Source organism: Nerophis lumbriciformis, linkage group LG37, assembly GCF_033978685.3.
Source record: "Nerophis lumbriciformis linkage group LG37, RoL_Nlum_v2.1, whole genome shotgun sequence".
NCBI classification, from domain to species: domain Eukaryota; kingdom Metazoa; phylum Chordata; class Actinopteri; order Syngnathiformes; family Syngnathidae; genus Nerophis; species Nerophis lumbriciformis.
Window position 1 is genome coordinate 12,910,606 of NC_084584.2, and position 22,588 is coordinate 12,933,193.

The 22,588-nt window shown below is 40.6% G+C and overlaps 1 protein-coding gene across 3 annotated transcripts in view; it reads left to right on the plus strand.

The window, feature by feature from the left end:
- The window catches only part of ubp1 (upstream binding protein 1), a 65,011-nt gene that overhangs the window by 10,966 nt on the left and 31,457 nt on the right, over positions 1-22,588 (plus strand). For all 3 annotated transcript variants that reach the window (XM_061931389.1, XM_061931388.1, XM_061931390.1), the window contains exon 2: positions 20,798-20,949. In XM_061931389.1, the coding sequence (XP_061787373.1) occupies positions 20,798-20,949 (152 nt within the window). The remainder of the gene's footprint in view (positions 1-20,797; positions 20,950-22,588) is intronic.

The following is a 22,588-nucleotide window of genomic DNA, read 5'->3' on the forward strand; positions in this document are numbered from 1 at the left end:
AAACCATCATTTTTTAATTAATGTGCTCCCAAAATTGCGTTTGTGCTAAGTTAAACCCAAATAAACACTACACACATGAAATATGTTAAAAATGACAGGAAACAGGAAGTGTCAATGAGACCACCCCTTCTTTTCATGGCAAATACGACAATAACACTGCCATTCTTTACTGCTACGTTTGTGCCGTAACGGTTTTTAACTTAGTCTAAAATGTATTTTCTGACTAGTGATGTCATCCAACCCCCCATCTGGTCAAAATCTCCCCAAACTTGTCCCAAACTTTTCTCATTTATCATTAGTTTTTGTTATTAATGTGTAATTAAAGTGTTATTCACAATCTCCCCAAACTTGTATTAGTTGGTTCCTCAAAAAGAGCATCCTTTCATGATTCATGTGCTCCCAAAATCTGCCCACGAGTGTCCACGTTTGTGCCAAGTTAAACCCAAATAAACACTACACACATGAAAAATGTTAAAAATGACAGGAAACAGGAAGTGTCAATGAGACCACCCCTTCTTTACATCGCAAATATGACAATAACACTGCCATTCTTTACTACTACGTTTGTGCCGTAACGTTTTTAACTTATAGTCTAAAATTAATTTTCTGACTAGTGACTAGTGATATCATCCAACCCCCTATCTCGTCAAAATCTCCCCAAACTTGTCCCAAACGTTTGTCATTTATCATTAGTTTTTGTTATTAATGTGTAATTAGCGTGTTGTTATTCACAATCTCCCCAAACTTCTATTGGTTCCTCAAAAAGAACATTTTTTAATTAATGTGCTCCCAAAATTGCGTTTGTGCTAAGTTAAACCCAAATAAACACTACACACATGAAATATGTCAAAAAATGACAGGAAACAGGAAGTGTCAATGAGACCACCCCTTCTTTTCATGGCAAATACGACAATAACACTGCCATTCTTTACTGCTACGTTTGTGCCGTAACGGTTTTTAACTTATAGTCTAAAATTAATTTTCTGACTAGTGACTAGTGATGACATCCAACCATCATCTTGTCAAAATCTCCCCAAACTTGTCCCAAACGTTTGTCATTCATCATTAGTTTTTGTTATTAATGTGTAATTAACGTGTTGTTATTCACAATCTCATTTTTTAATTAATGTGCTCCCAAAATTGCGTTTGTGCTAAGTTAAACCCAAATAAACACTACACACATGAAATATGTTAAAAATGACAGGAAACAGGAAGTGTCAATGAGACCACCCCCTCTTTTCATGGCAAATACGACAATAACACTGCCATTCTTTACTGCTACGTTTGTGCCGTAACGGTTTTTAACTTAGTCTAAAATGTATTTTCTGACTAGTGATGTCATCCAACCCCCCATCTTGTCAAAATCTCCCCAAACTTGTCCCAAACTTTTCTCATTTATCATTAGTTTTTGTTATTAATGTGTAATTAAAGTGTTATTCACAATCTCCCCAAACTTGTATTAGTTGGTTCCTCAAAAAGAGCATCCTTTCATGATTCATGTGCTTCCAAAATCTGCCCACGAGTGTCCACGTTTGTGCCAAGTTAAACCCAAATAAACACTACACACATGAAATATGTTAAAAATGACAGGAAACAGGAAGTGTCAATGAGACCACCCCTTCTTTACATGGCAAATATGACAATAACACTGCCATTCTTTACTGCTACGTTTGTGCCGTAACGGTTTTTAACTTATAGTCTAAAATTAATTTTTTGACTAGTGACTAGTGATGTCATCCAACCATCATCTTGTCAAAATCTCCCCAAACTTGTCCCAAACGTTTGTCATTTGTCATTACAGTTTTTGTTATTAATGTGTAATTAACGTGTTGTTATTCACAATCTCCCCAAACTTCTATTGGTTCCTCAAAAAGAACATCATTTTTTAATTAATGTGCTCCCAAAATTGCGTTTGTGCTAAGTTAAACCCAAATAAACACTACACACATGAAATGTGTTAAAAATGACAGTAAACAGGAAGTGTCAATGAGACCACCCCCTCTTTTCATGGCAAATACGACAATAACACTGCCATTCTTTACTGCTACGTTTGTGCCGTAACGGTTTTTAACTTAGCCTAAAATGTATTTTCTGACTAGTGATGTCATCCAACCCCCCATCTTGTCAAAATCTCCCCAAACTTGTCCCAAACGTTTGTCATTTGGCATTAGTTTTTGTTATTAATGTGTAATTAACGTGTTATTCACATTCACATGTTCTCCCAAAGTCTGCCCACGAGTGTCCGCGTTTGTGCTAAGTTAAACCCAAATAAACACTACACACATGAAATATGTTAAAAAATGACAGGAAACAGGAAGTGCCAATGAGACCACCCCTTCTTTTCATGGCAAATATGACAATAACACTGCCATTTTTGTGCCGTAACGGTTTTTAACTTATAGTCTAAAATTAATTTTCTGACTAGTGATGTCATCCAACCCCCCCCCCCCCCCCATCTAGTCAAAATCTCCCCAAATTTGTCCCAAACGTTTATCATTTGTCATTACAGTTTTTGTTATTAATGTGTAATTAACGTGTTATTATTCACAATCTCCCCAAACTTCTATTGGTTCCTCAAAAAAACCATCATTTTTTAATTAATGTGCTCCCAAAATTGCGTTTGTGCTAAGTTAAACCCAAATAAACACTACACACATGAAATATGTTAAAAATGACAGGAAACAGGAAGTGTCAATGAGACCACCCCCTCTTTTCATGGCAAATACGACAATAACACTGCCATTCTTTACTGCTACGTTTGTGCCGTAACGGTTTTTAACTTAGTCTAAAATTTATTTTCTGACTAGTGATGTCATCCAACCCCCCATCTGGTCAAAATCTCCCCAAACTTGTCCCAAACTTTTCTCATTTATCATTAGTTTTTGTTATTAATGTGTAATTAAAGTGTTATTCACAATCTCCCCAAACTTGTATTAGTTGGTTCCTCAAAAAGAGCATCCTTTCATGATTCATGTGCTCCCAAAATCTGCCCACGAGTGTCCACGTTTGTGCCAAGTTAAACCCAAATAAACACTGCCATTCTTTACTGCTACGTTTGTGCCGTAACGTTTTTTAACTTCCATCCATCCATCCATCCATTTTCTACCGCTTATTCCCTTTTGGGGTCGCGGGGGGGCTGGAGCCTATCTCAGAAATTAATTTTCTGACTAGTGATATCATCCAACCATCATCTTGTCAAAATCTCCCCAAACTTGTCCCAAACGTTTGTCATTTATCATTAGTTTTTGTTATTAATGTGTAATTAACGTGTTGTTATTCACAATCTCCCCAAACTTCTATTGGTTCCTCAAAAAGAACATCATTTTTTAATTAATGTGCTCCCAAAATTGCGTTTGTGCTAAGTTAAACCCAAATAAACACTACACACATGAAATGTGTTAAAAATGACAGTAAACAGGAAGTGTCAATGAGACCACCCCCTCTTTTCATGGCAAATACGACAATAACACTGCCATTCTTTACTGCTACGTTTGTGCCGTAACGGTTTTTAACTTAGTCTAAAATGTATTTTCTGACTAGTGATGACATCCAACCCCCCATCTTGTCAAAATCTCCCCAAACTTGTCCCAAACGTTTGTCATTTGTCATTAGTTTTTGTTATTAATGTGTAATTAACGTGTTATTCACATTCACATGTTCTCCCAAAGTCTGCCTACGAGTGTCCACGTTTGTGCCAAGTTAAACCCAAATAAACACTACACACATGAAATATGTTAAAAATGACAGGAAACAGGAAGTGTCAATGAGACCACCCCTTCTTTACATCGCAAATATGACAATAACACTGCCATTCTTTACTGCTACGTTTGTGCCGTAACGTTTTTTAACTTATAGTCTAAAATTAATTTTCTGACTAGTGATTAGTGATATCATCCAACCATCATCTTGTCAAAATCTCCCCAAACTTGTCCCAAACGTTTGTCATTCATCATTAGTTTTTGTTATTAATGTGTAATTAACGTGTTGTTATTCACAATCTCCCCAAACTTCTATTGGTTCCTCAAAAAGAACATCATTTTTTAATTAATGTGCTCCCAAAATTGCGTTTGTGCTAAGTTAAACCCAAATAAACACTACACACATGAAATGTGTTAAAAATGACAGTAAACAGGAAGTGTCAATGAGACCACCCCTTCTTTTCATGGCAAATACGACAATAACACTGCCATTCTTTACTGCTACGTTTGTGCCGTAACGGTTTTTAACTTAGTCTAAAATGTATTTTCTGACTAGTGATGTCATCCAACCCCCCATCTTGTCAAAATCTCCCCAAACTTGTCCCAAACGTTTGTCATTTGTCATTAGTTTTTGTTATTAATGTGTAATTAACGTGTTATTCACATTCACATGTTCTCCCAAAGTCTGCCCACGAGTGTCCGCGTTTGTGCTAAGTTAAACCCAAATAAACACTACACACATGAAATATGTTAAAAATGACAGGAAACAGGAAGTGTCAATGAGACCATCCCTTCTTTACATCGCAAATATGACAATAACACTGCCATTCTTTACTGCTATGTAAACCCCCCATCTTGTCAAAATCTCCCCAAACTTGTCCCAAACGTTTGTCATTACAGTTTTTGTTATTAATGTGTAGGGCTGCAACTAACGATTAATTTGATAATCGATTAATCTGTCGATTATTACTTCGATTAATCGATCAATAATCGGATGGAAGAGACAAACTACATTTCTATCCTTTCTAGTATTTTATTGGAAAAAAAACAGCATACTGGCACCATGTTCTGGACATCGGGGGTGCATTATACAGCAATAATAACACAGAAATGTAACTCATCAGATCAGAACTGGATCAGATATTGTACACGTTTCTGTTGTGAATAATAAAGGATTCATTTTAGGCTGCCTCTGAATAATAGCATGAAATATTCCAGCACCTTCATAACATTTAGTTGTACTAAAGCGTCACTCAAATCTAAATATATTTATATAGCTTTATCGGGCCCGGCTACATTGATCCATTATGAAACCAACCTGAGATATTTCTGTCCGTTACGTTTATTTCCAAATTGGTAACGTTTTCTCTCTCAAAACGGAGTCAAATGTGCCGGAGACACATTATCAGCCCCGCGTTGCAACAAAGGCATAATGTTCACGTTACTCACAAAAAAGCTGAACTCATGAATGCCTGTTGCCACTATGGACTTAAAAAGTTACGTAGCGTGAGTTCTTCCCTTCATCCATGGCTCCAACATGTTTCCTTTTCAGGTGCTCCTGAATAGGGATGTCCCGATCCGATATTTGGATCGGATCGGCCGCCGATATTTGCAAAAAAATGCGTATCGGCAAGGCATGGGAAAATGCCGATCCAGATCCAGTTAAAAAAAAAACTCCGCTCCGTGTTTTCCAACGCACCTATTTAAATATTACATTCCACTTTTCTGCTGCTCCCTAATTTGCGTTCCGCATTTTCCAGCACACCTTCAACACATCCACAGGTCTGTGGATTCTCACGCAGTTGCTTTTAGCTGCTGGCATTACACGACAGGCTCTTCTCACTCTTTCCTGTGTCTCCCTCTCACAGACAGCAAGCGCACCTTCTTACACACGTCACATACTGTCACGTCATACGTCACGTCATACGTCACATACTGTCACGTCATACGTCACATACGTATACGTCCTCCCCGAGCAGAGAGGTAGCAGCATGGCTAACGTTAGCTGTGATGCTAGCGCAGCCGTGTAACCAACGTTCTCTAAGGTGCGCGCTTGTGCAATTGCGCACTGTTTAAACGCCCTCTGCGCATAGCTAATCTATGCCACGCACAAAATCAAATAAAAAAATAAGCGCATAACAATTTTCGACACACGGACACGACAGAGAAAACAGTTTTCGTCATCATTGTTCAAATATTGTGACGTCTGTCGAGACGCTTATCTCCATTCGGTGCCACACGTCCACACCATCAAAATGCCGAGGCAAACATTTCCACATCAACACCGCATGAAAAAATTTGTGATTTTTTTAGTTGTGATTTCCTTCTCTGCATGAAAGTTTAAAAGTAGCATATATTAATGCAGTATGAAGAAGAATGTTTTAATGTAGACATGCAAGCCTTGAAAGAAAATGTTGAAAATCAAGACTACATTTCCTGCAAATGGGTGCATTTCTACCCTATATTTTAACTTTAGATTTATTCTCATATCAAACTCTTTTGGCTGTCTTTTTGACACTTACATCCGGCGCCCCCCTCCACACCCTGGATTATAAATAATGTAAATAATTCAATGTGATTATCTTGTGTGATTACTGTATTATGATGATAGTATATATCTGATAGTATATATCTGTATCATGAATCAATTTAAGTGGACCCCGACTTAAACAAGTTGAAAAACTTATTGGGGTGTTACCATTCAGTGGTCAATTGTACGGAATATGTACTTCACTGTGCAACCTACTAATAAAAGTCTCAATCAATCAATCAAAACACATAGAATCATCATACTGCTGTAATTATATGCATCAAGTGTTCATTCAAGGCTAAGGCAAAATATCGAGATATATATCGTGTATCGCAATATGGCCTTAAAATATCGCAATATTAAAAAAAGGCCATATCGCCCAGCCCTAGTTCAATGATGCCATTTCTGTTTGTCATGTATAATTTTGTCTATTTTGTGTTTATCCTTGAATAAACAGGTCAGTTTCTTGTTACCAACCATTGTGTATTATTCAAACTCCCCTAATTCAGCTGGCTAGTTGTTATCAAGAGTACTAAAACCCTTTTCAACATGATTCTGACAACTAAGTAGGCTAAATAACTTTAAACTTTAATACATGCTCGGATAGGCCATTATCGGTCAGTATCGGTATCGGAAGTGCAAAAACAATATCGGTATCGGATCGGAAGTGCAAAAACCTGGATCGGGACATCCCTACTCCTGAAGCAATGTTGTACTTCCGTGCCATTTTGCAGGAAACGCTCTTTAAAGTGAAGTGTTCCCACACTTTTGATGACTTAGGTCGTACACTTTTCTCCATTGAAGCAATAACCTCAAGATGTTTCTCCGCTGAACTATCCGTACTGTTTTCCTGCGCCATTTTTCCAATGTTTCCAGTTAAGGAGACGACGTCGTCACGTGAGCTGCACATGACACATCATTGGCTGGCTGACCTCCACCTCATGAGACGTAGCCTCAGCGCTGTTTTGTACTGTTTTTGTACTTATTTTGATTATTGTTTCTCAGCTGTTTGTAAATGTTGCCGTTTATAAATAAAGGTTTATTAAAAAAATAAAAAATAAAATAAAAAAGCCTTCGCGCATGCGCATAGCATAGTTCCAACGAATCGATGACTAAATTAATCGCCAACTATTTTTATAATCGATTAGTTGTTGCAGCTCTATTAATGTGTAGTTAACGTGTTATTTTTCACAATCTCCCCAAACTTCTATTAAATTGGTTCCTCTTCATGGCAAATATGACAACAGCACTGCCATTCTTTACTGCTACGTTTGTGCCGTAACGGTTTTTAACTTACCGTATTTTCCGGAGTATAAGTCGCACCGGTCAAAAATGCATAATAAAGAAGGAAAAAAACATATATAAGTCGCTCTGGAGTATAAGTCGCATTTTTGGGGGAAATGTATTTGATAAAAGCCAACACCAAGAATAGACTTTTGAAAGGCAATTTAAAATAAATAAAGAATAGTGAACAGCAGGCTGACGTTATATGAGGCATAAATAACCAACTGGTATGTTAACGTAACATATTATGGTAAGAGTCATTCAAATAACTATAACATATAGAACATGCTATACGTTTACCAAACAATCTGTCACTCCTAATCGCTAAATCCCATGAAATCTTATACGTCTAGTCCAGGGGTCGGCAACCCAAAATGTTGAAAGAGCCATATTGGACCAAAAATACAAAAACAAATCTGTCTGGAGCCGCAAAAAAATTAAAAGCCATATTACATACAGATAGTGTGTCATGAGATATAAATTAAACTAAATGAGCTCAAATATAGCTACAAACGAGGCATAATGATGCAATATGTACATATAGCTAGCCTAAATAGCATGTTAGCATCGATTAGCTTGCAGTCATGCAGTGACCAAATATGCCCGATTAGCACTCCACACAAGTCGATAACATCAACAAAACTCACCTTTGTGCATTCATGCACAACGTTAAAAGTTTGGTGGACAAAATGAGACAGAAAAAGAAGTGGCATAAAACACGTCCGAGAAAGTTATACATGTAAACAAAATATGGTGAGTTCAAGGACCGCCAAAATTAGTAGGACAAAACGGCGCTCGCCACTCGAATCAGTGAAACATGTTTAATATAAACAGTGTGCTTTATAACAATTAGGGAGGTTTGTGTCATGTTTGGCCTCCTTCAGAAACCACATTAAAACAAAAAATAGATTTTTTTCCCCCTCATCTTTTTCCATTTTTCATACATCTTTGAAAAAGCTCCAGGGAGCCACTAGGGCGGCCGACTCCTGGTCTAGTCTCTTACGTGAATGAGTTTAATAATATTATTTGATATTTTACGCTAATGTGTTCATCATTTCACACATAAGTCGCTCCTGAGTATAAGTCGCACCCCCGGCCAAACTATGGAAAAAAACTGCGACTTATAGTCCGAAAAATACGGTAGTCTAAAATAACGTTTCTGACTAGTGATGTCATCTTGTCAAAACCTCCCCAAACGTTTGCCATTTGTCATTACAGTTTTTGTTATTAATGTGTAATGAACGTGTTATTATTCACAATCTCCCCAAACTTGTATTAATTGCTTCCTCAAAAAGAACATCCTTTCATAATTCATGTGCTCCCAAAATTGCGTTTGTGCTAAATTAAATCCAAATGAACACTATATATGCACAACACATGAAATATGTAAAAAATGACTATAAACAGGAAGTGTTAATCGCAAATACGACAATAACACTGCCATTCTTTACTGCTACGTTTGTGCCGTAACGGTTTTTAACTTAGTCGAAAATGTATTTTCTGACTAGTGATGTCATCCAACCCCCCATCTTGTCAAAATCTCCCCAAACGTTTGTCATTTGACAGTTTTTGTTATTAATGTGTAATTAACGTGTTACTATTCACAATCTCCCCAAACCTTTGTGTTAATAAAAATTTTGTGGAACCATGATAGTTTATATGTTATGGGGCTGGTTATAGACTTAGACTTCCTTTTTATTGTCATTCAAATTTGAACTTTACAGGACAGATAAGAACGAAATTTCGTTACATAAGCTCATGGTAGTGCAGGATAAAAAAGCAATAAGGTGCATATATAAATAAATAAATATATACAAATAATATATAAATATATATATATATATATATATATAATAAATAAATATATACACCATATTTTTCGGAGTATAAGTCGCACCGGAGTATAAGTCGCACCTGCCGAAAATGCACAATGAAAAAGGAAAAAAACATATATAAGTCGCACTGTGAAAAAAACTGCGACTTATAGTCCGAAAAATACGGGAAATAAATAAATAGATTACTGTACAGATAAATATATTGCACTTTTTCACATGCGTCCACTTTTATGGATGTATGTTATATTGTCTTTTTTATTCCAGCGAGTTAATCCATTTTGGGGGGAGTTGAGGGGATAATTGAATTATGATGCGTTCAAGAGTCTTACGGCCTGAGGGAAGAAGCTGTTACAGAACCTGGAGGTTCTGCTTCGGAGACTGCGGAACCTCTTTCTAGAGTCCAGCAGTGAAAACAGTCCTTGGTGGGGGTGAGAGGAGTCTTTGCAGATTTTTTAAGCCCTGGTCAGGCAGCGGCTTTTTGCGATCTTGTGAATAACATGTTAATAACATAAAAAAACTATAATAATTTAACGAAAACAGTTTAAAACAAGGTGTGTGTGTGTGTGGGGATGACATTACTAAAAGAATGTATTATATGTAAGAATGTGTACAGAAAATGTATTTTAGTTAAGTTAAAAAGCCTTACGGCACAATCGTAGCAGTAAATAATGGCAGTGTTATTGTCATATTTGCCATGTAACGACAGCATAGTGACACTTCCAGTTCATTCTTCCAAAATGCGAATCACACATTTGTGCGTGACATTGTAATAATGATGGTTAAAAATTTAATTAACGGACATTCATTAGTCCATATTTTCTTGCTATTAATTATTGTCCTCGTAGTTCAATTATCACAATCGATCCTGTCTCAGAACCAGCCAATGAGGTGTCAAGTTTGAAGTCACGTGACACAGGGCTTGCAGAAGAAAAGCAGTTACCTGTCCTGGACTACCTGGGCATGATGCAACATAATAAACATTTCAATGCAGCCGCCTGGATATTTTCAAACCGTAGAAATGATTCCAATGGTTAGAATCTGCACTTTTGAGTGACATGCGGAGGGGCGCAGTGTGGGCGGGGCTTGATTACAGAGCAAAAAAGCCTGATAGCGAGTGTCAGACGGAGGCAGATTTCTACAAGAAAGTTCTGCAGAATCCAATATATGAATGTTTTTTTTACCCTGGGCGTTTGTTTTGCTGTGTTTGTTGCATCTTTGTTGTTCTTGCTCGGTTATAAAAGATGTCGATGGTGGCAAAAAATATACTTTACCTCCTTGACCGAGTCTATTTAGGTCCAGAATGCTTGAGACGAGCGTGGCGCACTTTCTTACCTTCGCCAAATAGGTTATCAATCAATCAATCAATGTTTATTTATATAGCCCTAAATCACAAGTGTCTCAAAGGGCTGCACAAGCCACAACGACATCCTCGGTTCAGAGCCCACATAAGGGCAAGGAAAAACTCACCCCAGTGGGACGTCGATGTGAAGGACTATGAGAAACCTTGGAGAGGACCGCATATGTGGGTAACTCCCCCCACCACCCTCTAGGGGAGACCGAATGCAATGGATGTCGAGTGGTTCTGACATAATATTGTGAGAGTCCAGTCCACAGTGGATCTAACATAGAAGTGAGTCCAGTCCACAGTGGATCTAACATAGAAGTGAGAGTCCAGTCCATAGTGGATCCAACATAATAGTGAGAGTCCAGTCCATAGTGGATTCAACATAATAGTGAGAGTCCAGTCCATAGTGGATCTAACATAATAGTGAGAGTCCAGTCCATAGTGGATCCAACATAATAGTGAGAGTCCAGTCCATAGTGGATCTAACATAATAGTGAGAGTCCAGTCCATAGTGGATCCAACATAATAGTGAGAGTCCAGTCCATAGTGGATCCAACATAATAGTGAGAGTCCAGTCCATAGTGGATCCAACATAATAGTGAGAGTCCAGTCCATAGTGGATCTAACATAATAGTGAGAGTCCAGTCCATAGTGGATCCAACATAATAGTGAGAGTCCAGTCCATAGTGGGGCCAGCAGGAAACCATCCCGAGCGGAGAGGGGTCAGCAGCGCAGAGATGTTCCCAACCGATGCACAGGCGAGCGGTCCACCCCGGGTCCCGACTCTGGACAGCCAGCACTTCATCCATGGCCACCAAACCTGTGTCCCCCCTCCACAAGGGAGAGGGGGAGCAGAGGAGAAAAGAAAAGAAACGGCAGATCAACTGGTCTAAAAAGGGGGGTCTACTTAAAGGCTAGAGTATACAAATGAGTTTTAAGATGGGACTTAAATGCTTCCACTGTTAGGTTATGTTTTCGCCAGGGTTTGTTTGTTAGTGTTTCGGTGTTGTGGTCTCATCTAAAATAGACGATTTGGACCTGCTTATTATTTTATTATTATTATTTAAAAAAAGAATGTTGGTACAAATGATTGTGTCGCTAATACAGCGAGTCGTGGCAACGTAGGGCTGGTAACCCGAGAGAGGATCTTTAGACCAGCCAACGCAAAAGTGCCAGAAAAAAAACGACGCTCACCAAGTTTTGGTTTGATACGGTCATACTGTACGTCACAGCATTATTGTACATTTTTGAAACTGCGGTATCTACAATACTATTACATCTCAAGGACATTATTATTGCATAACGATGGTACTTGTTTGTACTACATTATATTGTATGTTTTCATACAATATTAAAGGCCTACTGAAATGCGATTTTCTTATTTAAACGGGGATAGCAGGTCCATTCTATGTGTCATACTTGATCATTTCGCGATATTGCCATATTTTTGCTGAAAGGATTTAGTAGAGAACATCGACGATAAAGTTTGCAACTTTTGGTCGCTGATAAAAAAGCCTTGCCTGTACCGGAAGTAGCAGACGAGTAGCGTGACGTCACAGGTTGTGGAGCTCCTCACATCCGCACATTGTTTACAATCATGGCCACCAGCAGCGAGAGCGATTCGAACCGAGAAAGCGACGATTTCCCCATTAATTTGAGCGAGGATGAAAGATTTGTGGATGAGGAAAGTGAGAGTGAAGGACTAGAGGGCAGATAGGGAAGATGCTGTGAGAGGCGGGTGGGACCTGATATTCAGCTGGGAATAACTAAAACAGTAAATAAACACAAGTATTAGCCACAACACAACCAGGCTTATATTTAATATGCCACAAATTAATCCCGCATAACAAACACCTCCCCCCTCCCGTCCATATAACCCGCCAATACAACTCAAACACCTGCACAACACACTCAATCCCACAGCCCAAAGTACCGTTCACCTCCCCAAAGTTCATACAGCCCATATATTTCCCCAAAGTCCCCAAAGTTACGTACGTGAGACTTTTTGAGACTTTTATTAGTAGGTTGCACAGTGAAGTACATATTCCGTACAGTTGACCACTAAATGGTAACACCCGAATAAGTTTTTCAACTTGTTTAAGTCGGGGTCCACTTAAATTGATTCATAATACAGATATTTACTATCATATATACCAGGGTTCGGCAACCCAAAATGTTGAAAGAGCCATATTGGACCAAAAATACAAAAAAAAAATCTGTCTGGAGCCGCAAAAAATTAAAAGCCATATTACATACAGATAGTGTGTCATGAGATATAAATTGAATTAAGAGGACTTAAAGGAAACTAAATGACCTCAAATATACCTACAAATGAGGCATTATGATGCAATATGTACATATAGCTAGCCTAAATAGCATGTTAGCATCGAATAGCTTGCAGTCATGCAGTGACCAAATATGTCTGATTAGCACTCCAACAAGTCAATAACATCAACAAAACTCACCTTTCATGCACAACCTTAAAAGTTTGGTGGACAAAATGAGACGGAAAAAGAAGTGGCATAAAATACGTCCTAGAAAGTCGGAGAAAGTTATACATGTAAACAAACTACGGTGAGTTCAAGGACCGCCAAAATTAGTAGGACAAAACGGCGCTCGCCAAATACTCGAATCAGTGAAGCATGTTTAATACAAACAGTGTGCTTTATAACAATTAGGGAGGTTTGTGTCATGTTTGTCCTCCTACAGAAACCATATTAAAACAAAAAATAGATTTTTTTCTCCTCATCTTTTTCCATTTTTCATACATTTCTGAAAAAGCTCCAGAGAGCCACTAGGGCGGCGCTAAAGAGCCGCATGCGGCTCTAGAGCCGCGGGTTGCCGACCCCTGATATATACTATCATCATAATACAGTCATCACACAAGATAATCATCAGGGTGTATACATTGAATTATTTACGTGACATGCACATGGCAGCACGCACGTACGGGCAAGCGATCAAATGTTTGGAAGCGTACTCACGGTACCGTGTCTGCGTATCCAACTCAAAGTCCTCCTGGTAGGAGTCTCTGTTGTCCCAGTTCTCCACAGGCCAATGGTAAAGATTGACTGTCATCTTTCGGGAATGTAAACAATGAAACACAGGCCGTGTTTGTGTTGCTGCAGCCGCCCGCAATACACCGCTTCCCACCTACAGCTTTCTTCTTTGCTGTCTCCATTGTTCATTGAACAAATTGCAAAAGATTCACCAACACAGATGTCCAGAATACTGTGGAATTTTGCGATGAAACAGACGACTTAATAGCTGGCCACCATGCTGTCCCAAAATGTCCTCCACAATCCGCGACGTCACGCGCTGACGTCATCATACCGAGACGTTTTCAGCAGGATATGTCGCGCGAAATTTAAAATTGCACTTTAGTAGGCTAACCCGGCCGTATTGGCATGTGTTGCAATGTTAAGATTTCATCATTGATATATAAACTATCAGACTGCGTGGTCGGTAGTAGTGGGTTTCAGTAGGCCTTTAATCATCTAAAAGTGAGATTTATTGGAAGTCATGTTTCGTGTTAATATGACAATGTTTTACATGTCCAAGCACTGATTAAGTTGATTTAAATTAATGTCTTGTTTCACAACACAAGTTTTTTGAGGTACCATTTTAATATAATATGTCAATAATACTGTCTATAATAGCCATCCAATTCCAGGAGAATTCCCTAAATGAGTGTATTATTGCGGGTGGCAATTATTACAAGTAGAGATGACATTATTGTTATGTAAGCATGCTAACGTATGAGGAAACAGTGCACTCTTTGACACCGCACTGTTTGGTGTGGGGTCAGCCGAGGACACGTCTGCATTGGCTGCCAACAGGGTGAGGCGTGAGTGTGTGTGTCAGCAGTTGATGCCGTCATTTATCCTGCTTCAGTCTCATGCATAAATAATGCCTGCATATATAATGCATGCATACATAATGTTTGCATATACAGTGCATGCACATACAATGCATGCATGTATAATGTTTGCATATATAATACATGCATACATAATGTATGTATATATAGTGCATGCACATATAATGTAAGCATATATACAATGAATACATATATGTTTGCATATATAATGCATGCACATATATATACATATATAATGCATGCATACATAATATATGCACATATAATATATGCATGTACAAACCCCGTTTCCATATGAGTTGGGAAATTGTGTTAGATGTAAATATAAACGGAATACAATGATTTGCAAATCATTTTCAACCCATATTCAGTTGAATATGCTACAAAGACAACATATTTGATGTTCAAACTGATAAACTTAATACCGGCATTGTTTGGGTACCGGTTCCTAATTAGGTCGGTCCATGAGGACTGAAGATTATTATAGTATTTTTTTTTGTTCCAGCTGACCAACATTATTATGACACGCTGTCACATTTAGTTCAGCTGCTGCTGCTACACATTGAAATCAGCTTGGAATAGTGACAAATAAGGAAGCAACACCACATAACAACAATATTTCCTCCTCAAAAGTTCATCAGTCACGCACGCTGTGTCAGTTTGAAGTGAACGCACTTTACTCTTTACACTTTGGGGTCGGCGTGGCGCGGTTGGGAGAGTTCCTGGTTTGAACCCCACCTACAAACCCCGTTTCCATATGAGTTGGGAAATTGTGTTAGATGTAAATATAAACAGAATACAATGATTTGCAAATCATTTTCAACCCATATTCAGTTGAATATGCTACAAAGACAACATATTTGATGTTCAAACTGATAAACTTTTCTTTTTTTTTTGCAAATAATCATTAACTTTAGAATTTGATGCCAGCAACACGTGACAAAGAAGTTGGGAAAGGTGGCAATAAATACTGATAAAGTTGAGGAATGCTCATCAAACACTTATTTGGAACATCCCACAGGTGAACAGGCTAATTGGGAACAGGTGGGTGCCATGATTGGGTATAAAAGTAGATTCCATGAAATGCTCAGTCATTCACAAACAAGGATGGGGCGAGGGTCACCACTTTGTCAACAAATGTGTGAGCGAATTGTTGAACAGTTTAAGAAAAACCTTTTTCAACCAGCTATTGCAAGGAATTTAGGGATTTCACCATCTACGGTCCGTATTATCATCAAAGGGTTCAGAGAATCTGGAGAAATCACTGCACGTAAGCAGCTAAGCCCGTGACCTTCGATCCCTCAGGCTGTACTGCATCAACAAGCGACATCAGTGTGTAAAAGGATATCACCACATGGGCTCAGGAACACTTCAGAAACCCACTGTCAGTAACTACAGTTGGTCGCTACATCTGTACGTGCAAGTTAAAACTCTCCTATGCAAGGCGAAAACCGTTGATCAACAACACCCAGAAACGCCGTCGGCTTCGCTGGGCCTGAGCTCATCTAAGATGGACTGATACAAAGTGGAAAAGTGTTCTGTGGTCTGACGAGTCCACATTTCAAATTGTTTTTGGAAACTGTGGACGTCGTGTCCTCTGGACCAAAAAGGAAAAGAACCATCCGGATTGTTATAGGCGCAAAGTGTAAAAGCCAGCATCTGTGATGGTATGGGGGTGTATTAGTGCTCAAGACATGGGTAACTTACACATCTGTGAAGGCGCCATTAATGCTGAAAGGTACATACAGGGTTTGGAGCAACATATGTTGCCATCCAAGCAACTTTACCATGGACGCCCCTGCTTATTTCAGCAAGACAATGCCAAGCCACGTGTTACATGAACGTGGCTTCATAGTAAAAGAGTGTGGGTACTAGACTGGCCTGCCTGTAGTCCAGACCTGTCTCCCATTGAAAATGTGTGGCGCATTATGAAGCCTAAAATACCACAACGGAGACCCCCGGACTGTTGAACAACTTAAGCTGTATATCAAGCAAGAATGGGAAAGAATTCCACCTGAGAAGCTTAAAAAATGTGTCTCCTCAGTTCCCAAACGTTTACTGAGTGTTGTTAAAAGGAAAGGTGATGTAACACAGTGGTGAGCATGCCCTTTCCCAACTACTTTGGCACGTGTTGCAGCCATGAAATTCTAAGTCAATTATTATTTGCAAAAAAAAAATAAAGTTTGAGTTTGAACATCAAATATCTTGTCTTTGTAGTGCGTTCAATTGAATATGGGTTGAAGATGATTTGCAAATCATTGTATTCCGTTTATATTTACATCTAACACAATTTCCCAACTCATATGGAAACGGGGTTTGTATTATGTATGCATATACAACACATGCATGCACATACAGTATGATATATGCATGTACAGTGTTTGCACATACAATGCGTGCATACATAATGAATGCATATATAACGTGTAATATATAATGTCAGGCTGCTGGTAAGACATGTGATGGATGGTCAGCCTTTGTCGCTTCTCCTAAAAATGGGAGGATCCATAATGCCATGAAGTAAGGATGTGATAGTTAGTTAGATATCCCTGTGACAACAAGCACATAGTAGTTGTTTCATTCATCTTCTTCTCAGGTCATCTCAGTATGAATGAAATATTTCATCTTTGGATCTTTTTCCCTGACTTAGTTTGGCCTGAAGGTGTCAGCACATTCTCTATCACATCCGCTCACTCACTCACTCACTCACCCTCTCACTCGTTCACTTACCTAAATCACACACCTACTTATGCACTCACTCACCCACACTCTCTCTCATACTCACCTGCTCACTCATTCACTCACTCGCTTACTCACTCATTCACTCAGCTGACTCACTCACTTACTCACTCACTATTTAGTTACCTACTCATGCACTCACCCACCTATTCACTCACTCACTCACTCACCTGACTAACTCACCCACCTACTCACTTACCTACTCACTCATTCACTGACTCACTCACTCACCTACTCACTCACCTTCACACTCATTCACTCACTCACCTACTAACTCATTCACTTTCTTACTCACTCACCTTCTCACTCATTCCCTTCTGTAAATCACACACCTACTTAAGCACTCACTCACCCACACTCTCTCTCATACTCACCTGCTCACTCATTCACTCACTCGCTTACTCACTCATTCACTCAGCTGACTCACTCACTTACTCACTTACTATTTAGTTACCTACTCATGCACTCACCCACCTATTCACTCACTCACTCACTCACCTGACTAACTCACCCACCTACTCACTTACCTACTCACTCATTCACTGACTCACTCACTCACCTACTCACTCACCTTCACACTCATTCACTCACTCACCTACTAACTCATTCACTTTCTTACTCACTCACCTTCTCACTCATTCCCTTCTGTAAATCACACACCTACTTAAGCACTCACTCACCCACACTCTCTCTCATACTCACCTGCTCACTCATTCACTCACTCGCTTACTCACTCATTCACTCAGCTGACTCACTCACTTACTCACTTACTATTTAGTTACCTACTCATGCACTCACCCACCTATTCACTCACTCACTCACTCACTCACCTGACTAACTCACCCACCTACTCACTTACCTACTCACTCATTCACTGACTCACTCACTCACCTACTCACTCACCTTCACACTCATTCACTCACTCACCTACTAACTCATTCACTTTCTTACTCACTCACCTTCTCACTCATTCCCTTCTGTAAATCACACACCTACTTAAGCACTCACTCACCCACACTCTCTCTCATACTCACCTGCTCACTCATTCACTCATTTACTCACTCGCTTACTCACTCACTTACTCACTCACTCATTTAGTTACCTACTCATGCACTCACCCACCTATTCACTCACTCACTCTCTCACCTGACTAACTCACTCACTTATCTACTCACTCATCCACTGACTCACTCACTCACCTGACTAACTCACCCACCTACTCACTTACCTACTCACTCATCCACTGACTCACTCACTCAGCTGACTAACTCACCCACCTACTCACTTACCTACTCACTTATCCACTGACGCACTCACTCACCTGACTAACTCACCCACCTGCTCTCTTACCTACTCACTCATCCACTGACTCACTCACTCACTCACTCACTCACTCACTCACTCACCTACTCATTCACCTTCACACTCATTCACTCACTCACCTACTAACTCACCTACTCACTCACCTCCTCACTCATTCACTTTCTCACTCACCTACTCACACTCTCACTCATGTACTTATTCATGCACTCATTCAACTAACTAAACCCACACACTCTCTCTCACTTAGTCACCTACTTAGTCATGCACTCATTCAACTCACTAACTAAGCCCACACACTCTCTCTTACTTACTCACCTACTCACTCACTACCACTTACTCACTCGCTTACTCACTCATTCACTCACCTGACTCACACACTCACTCCACTAATCGTTCACACATTCTCACTAACCTATTCCCTCATTCACATACTCACTCTCCCACTCAGCCACTCACCAACTCCCTCATTTACTCATCTGACTCACTCACTCATTTACTTGACTCACTTACCTACTCACTCATTGACTCAGCAGATTCACTCACCTACTCATTTACTCAGCTCACTCACTCACCCACTTACTCACTTATTCACTCATTCATTCACCTGACTCACTCATTTACTCACCTGACTCACAGACTCACTCCACTAATCGTTCACACATTCTCACTAACCTATTCACTCATTCACGTACTCACTCTCCCACTCAGCCACTCACCAACTCCCTCATTTACTCAGCTGACTCACTCACTCATTTACTTGACTCACTTACCTACTAAATCGTTTACTCAGCAGATTACCTACTCACTCACCTTCACACTCATTCACTCACTCACCTCCTCACTCACTCACCTCCTCACTCATTCACTTTCTCACTCACCTACTCACTAACCTACTCACACACTCACTCATGTACTTATTCATGCACTCATTCAACTAACTAAACCCACACACTCTCTCTCACTTACTCACCTACTTAGTCATGCACTCATTCAACTAACTAACTATGCCCACACACTATCTCTATCACTTACTCACCTACTTTCTCACTCCCTTACTCACTCATTCATTCACCTGACTCACTCATTTACTCACCTGACTCACACACTCACTCCACTAATCGTTCACACATTCTCACTAACCTATTCACTCACTCACCTACTCACTCTCCCACTCAGCCACTCACCAACTCCCTCATTTACTCAGCTGACTCACTCACTCATTTACTCATTTACTTGACTCACCTACCTACTCACTCATTTACTCAGCAGATTCACTCACCTACTCATTTACTCAGCTCACTCACTCACTCATTTACTCATTTACTTGACTCACCTACCTACTCACTCATTTACTCAGCAGATTCACTCACTCATTTACTCATTTACTTGACTCACCTACCTACTCACTCATTTACTCAGCAGATTCACTCACCTACTCATTTACTCAGCTGACTCACTCACTCATTTACTCATTTACTTGACTCACCTACCTACTCACTCATTTACTCAGCAGATTCACTCACCTACTCATTTACTGAGCTCACTCACTCACTCATTTACTCATTTACTTGACTCACATACCTACTCACTCATTTACTCAGCAGATTCACTCACTCATTTACTCATTTACTTGACTCACCTACCTACTCACTCATTTACTCAGCAGATTCACTCACCTACTCATTTACTCAGCTGACTCACTCACTCATTTACTCATTTACTTGACTCACCTACCTACTCACTCATTTACTCAGCAGATTCACTCACCTACTCATTTACTCAGCTCACTCACCCACCCACTCACTTATTCACCCAGCTGACTCACTCACTCACACACTCATTCATTCACCTGACTCACTCATTTACTCACCTGACTCACTCACCTACTCACTCATTCACTCAGCTGACCCACTCATCCACTCAATTAGTTACCTACTCACCCATCTATTCACGTACTCACTCACTCACCCGACTAACTCGCCCACTTACTCACCCACCTACTCTCTCACGCTCTCACCCACCTATTCACTAATTCACGTACTCACTCACTCACCTGACTAACTCACCCACCTACTCTCTCACATGCTCACTTACCTACTCACTTATCCACTCACTCACTCACTCGCCTTACTCTCTCTCTCTCTCTCTCTCTCTCTCTCCCAGCGACGTGCTGGCCCTGCCCATCTTCAAGCAGGAGGACTCCAGCCTGCCCCCAGTAAACGAGACCAAAAACCCGCCATTCCAGTACGTGCTGTGCGCTGCCACCTCGCCGGCCGTCAAGCTGCACGACGAGACGCTCACATACCTCAACCAAGGTGGGTGTCCTGGTCACCTGTGTGTCTTGCACGGAAGCAGACCAGGCGTGGAAAATATCAAGTCTATAAGAGTCCCATCAGGTTTACATTCAAAATGTGGCACGTCTGGATCAGATCTGGATTCAACTTGGCTTAAACTCGTCGCCTTGGATACACGTGTGATAAATCGGAGCAATTATGACCACATATCGATTAATCCAGTAACCTTTTTTTCAAATGCTCCAGTGAGTTGAGATTACCTGTACTGTGCTGTAGGTGGCTGAGGGCGTACAAATCAAGCACTCCCTTTCTCCGAAACATCCCCCGAGCTGTTTGTAAACAAACATGGTCGTCGACGGTGTGGGACGCGTTTACTTTTCCCAAGGAAGACATTTACTGGTGCTACTTGCACCAAATGTGCTGCAAACATTCCGCAAAGGAAAATAAAATTCGTACTTCAACACATTAAACCTAATCAGTCACCTGAAATGAAACGCCAGCAAGAATATGCGGCAAAGAAAAGTGTACACAAACTGCGGTTAAATCTATCTTACAAATGTTTAAACATGAATATGTTATTACCATCCATTTTCTGCCGCTTGTCCCTTTTGCGGTAGTATCACGACAAATAAAAAATATTACTTTTATTAGTAGAAGCAAGACTTGGAGAAGGCATTCGACCGTGTCCCTCGGGAAGTCCTGTGGAGAGTGCTCAGAGAGTATGGGGTATCGGACTGTCTGATTGTGGCGGTCCGCTCCCTGTATGATCAGTGTCAGAGCTTGGTCCGCATTGCCGGCAGTAAGTCGGACACGTTTCCAGTGAGGGTTGGACTCCGCCAAGGCTGCCCTTTGTCACCGATTCTGTTCATAACTTTTATGGACAGAATTTCTAGGCGCAGTCAAGGCGTTGAGGGGATCTGGTTTGGTGGCTGCAGGATTAGGTCTCTGCTTTTTGCAGATGATGTGGTCCTGATGGCTTCATCTGGCCAGGATCTTCAGCTCTCACTGGATCGGTTCGCAGCCGAGTGTGAAGCAACTGGGATGAGAATCAGCACCTCCAAGTCCGAGTCCATGGTTCTCTCCCGGAAAAGGGTGGAGTGCCATCTCCGGGTTGCGGAGGAGACCCTGCCCCAAGTGGAGGAGTTCAAGTACCTCGGAGTCTTGTTCACGAGTGAGGGAAGAGTGAATCGTGAGATTGACAGGCGGATCGGTGCGGCGTCTTCAGTAACGGACGCTGTATCGATCCGTTGTGGTGAAGAAGGAGCTGAGCCGGAAGGCAAAGCTCTCAATTTACCGGTCGATCTACGTTCCCATCCTCACCTATGGTCATGAGCTTTGGGTTATGACCGAAAAGACAAGATCACGGGTACAAGCGGCCGAAATGAGTTTCCTCCGCTGGGTGGCGGGGCTCTCCCTTAGAGATAGGGTGAGAAGTTCTGTCATCCGAGGGGAGCTCAAAGTAAAGCCGCTGCTCCTCCACATTGAGAGGCGCCAGATGAGGTGGTTCGGGCATCTGGTCAGGATGCCACCCGATCGCCTCCCTAGGGAGGTGTTTAGGGCACGTCCGACCGGTAGGAGGCCACGGGGAAGACCCAGGACACGTTGGGAAGACTATGTCTCCCGGCTGGCCTGGGAACGCCTCGGGATCCCTCGGGAAGAG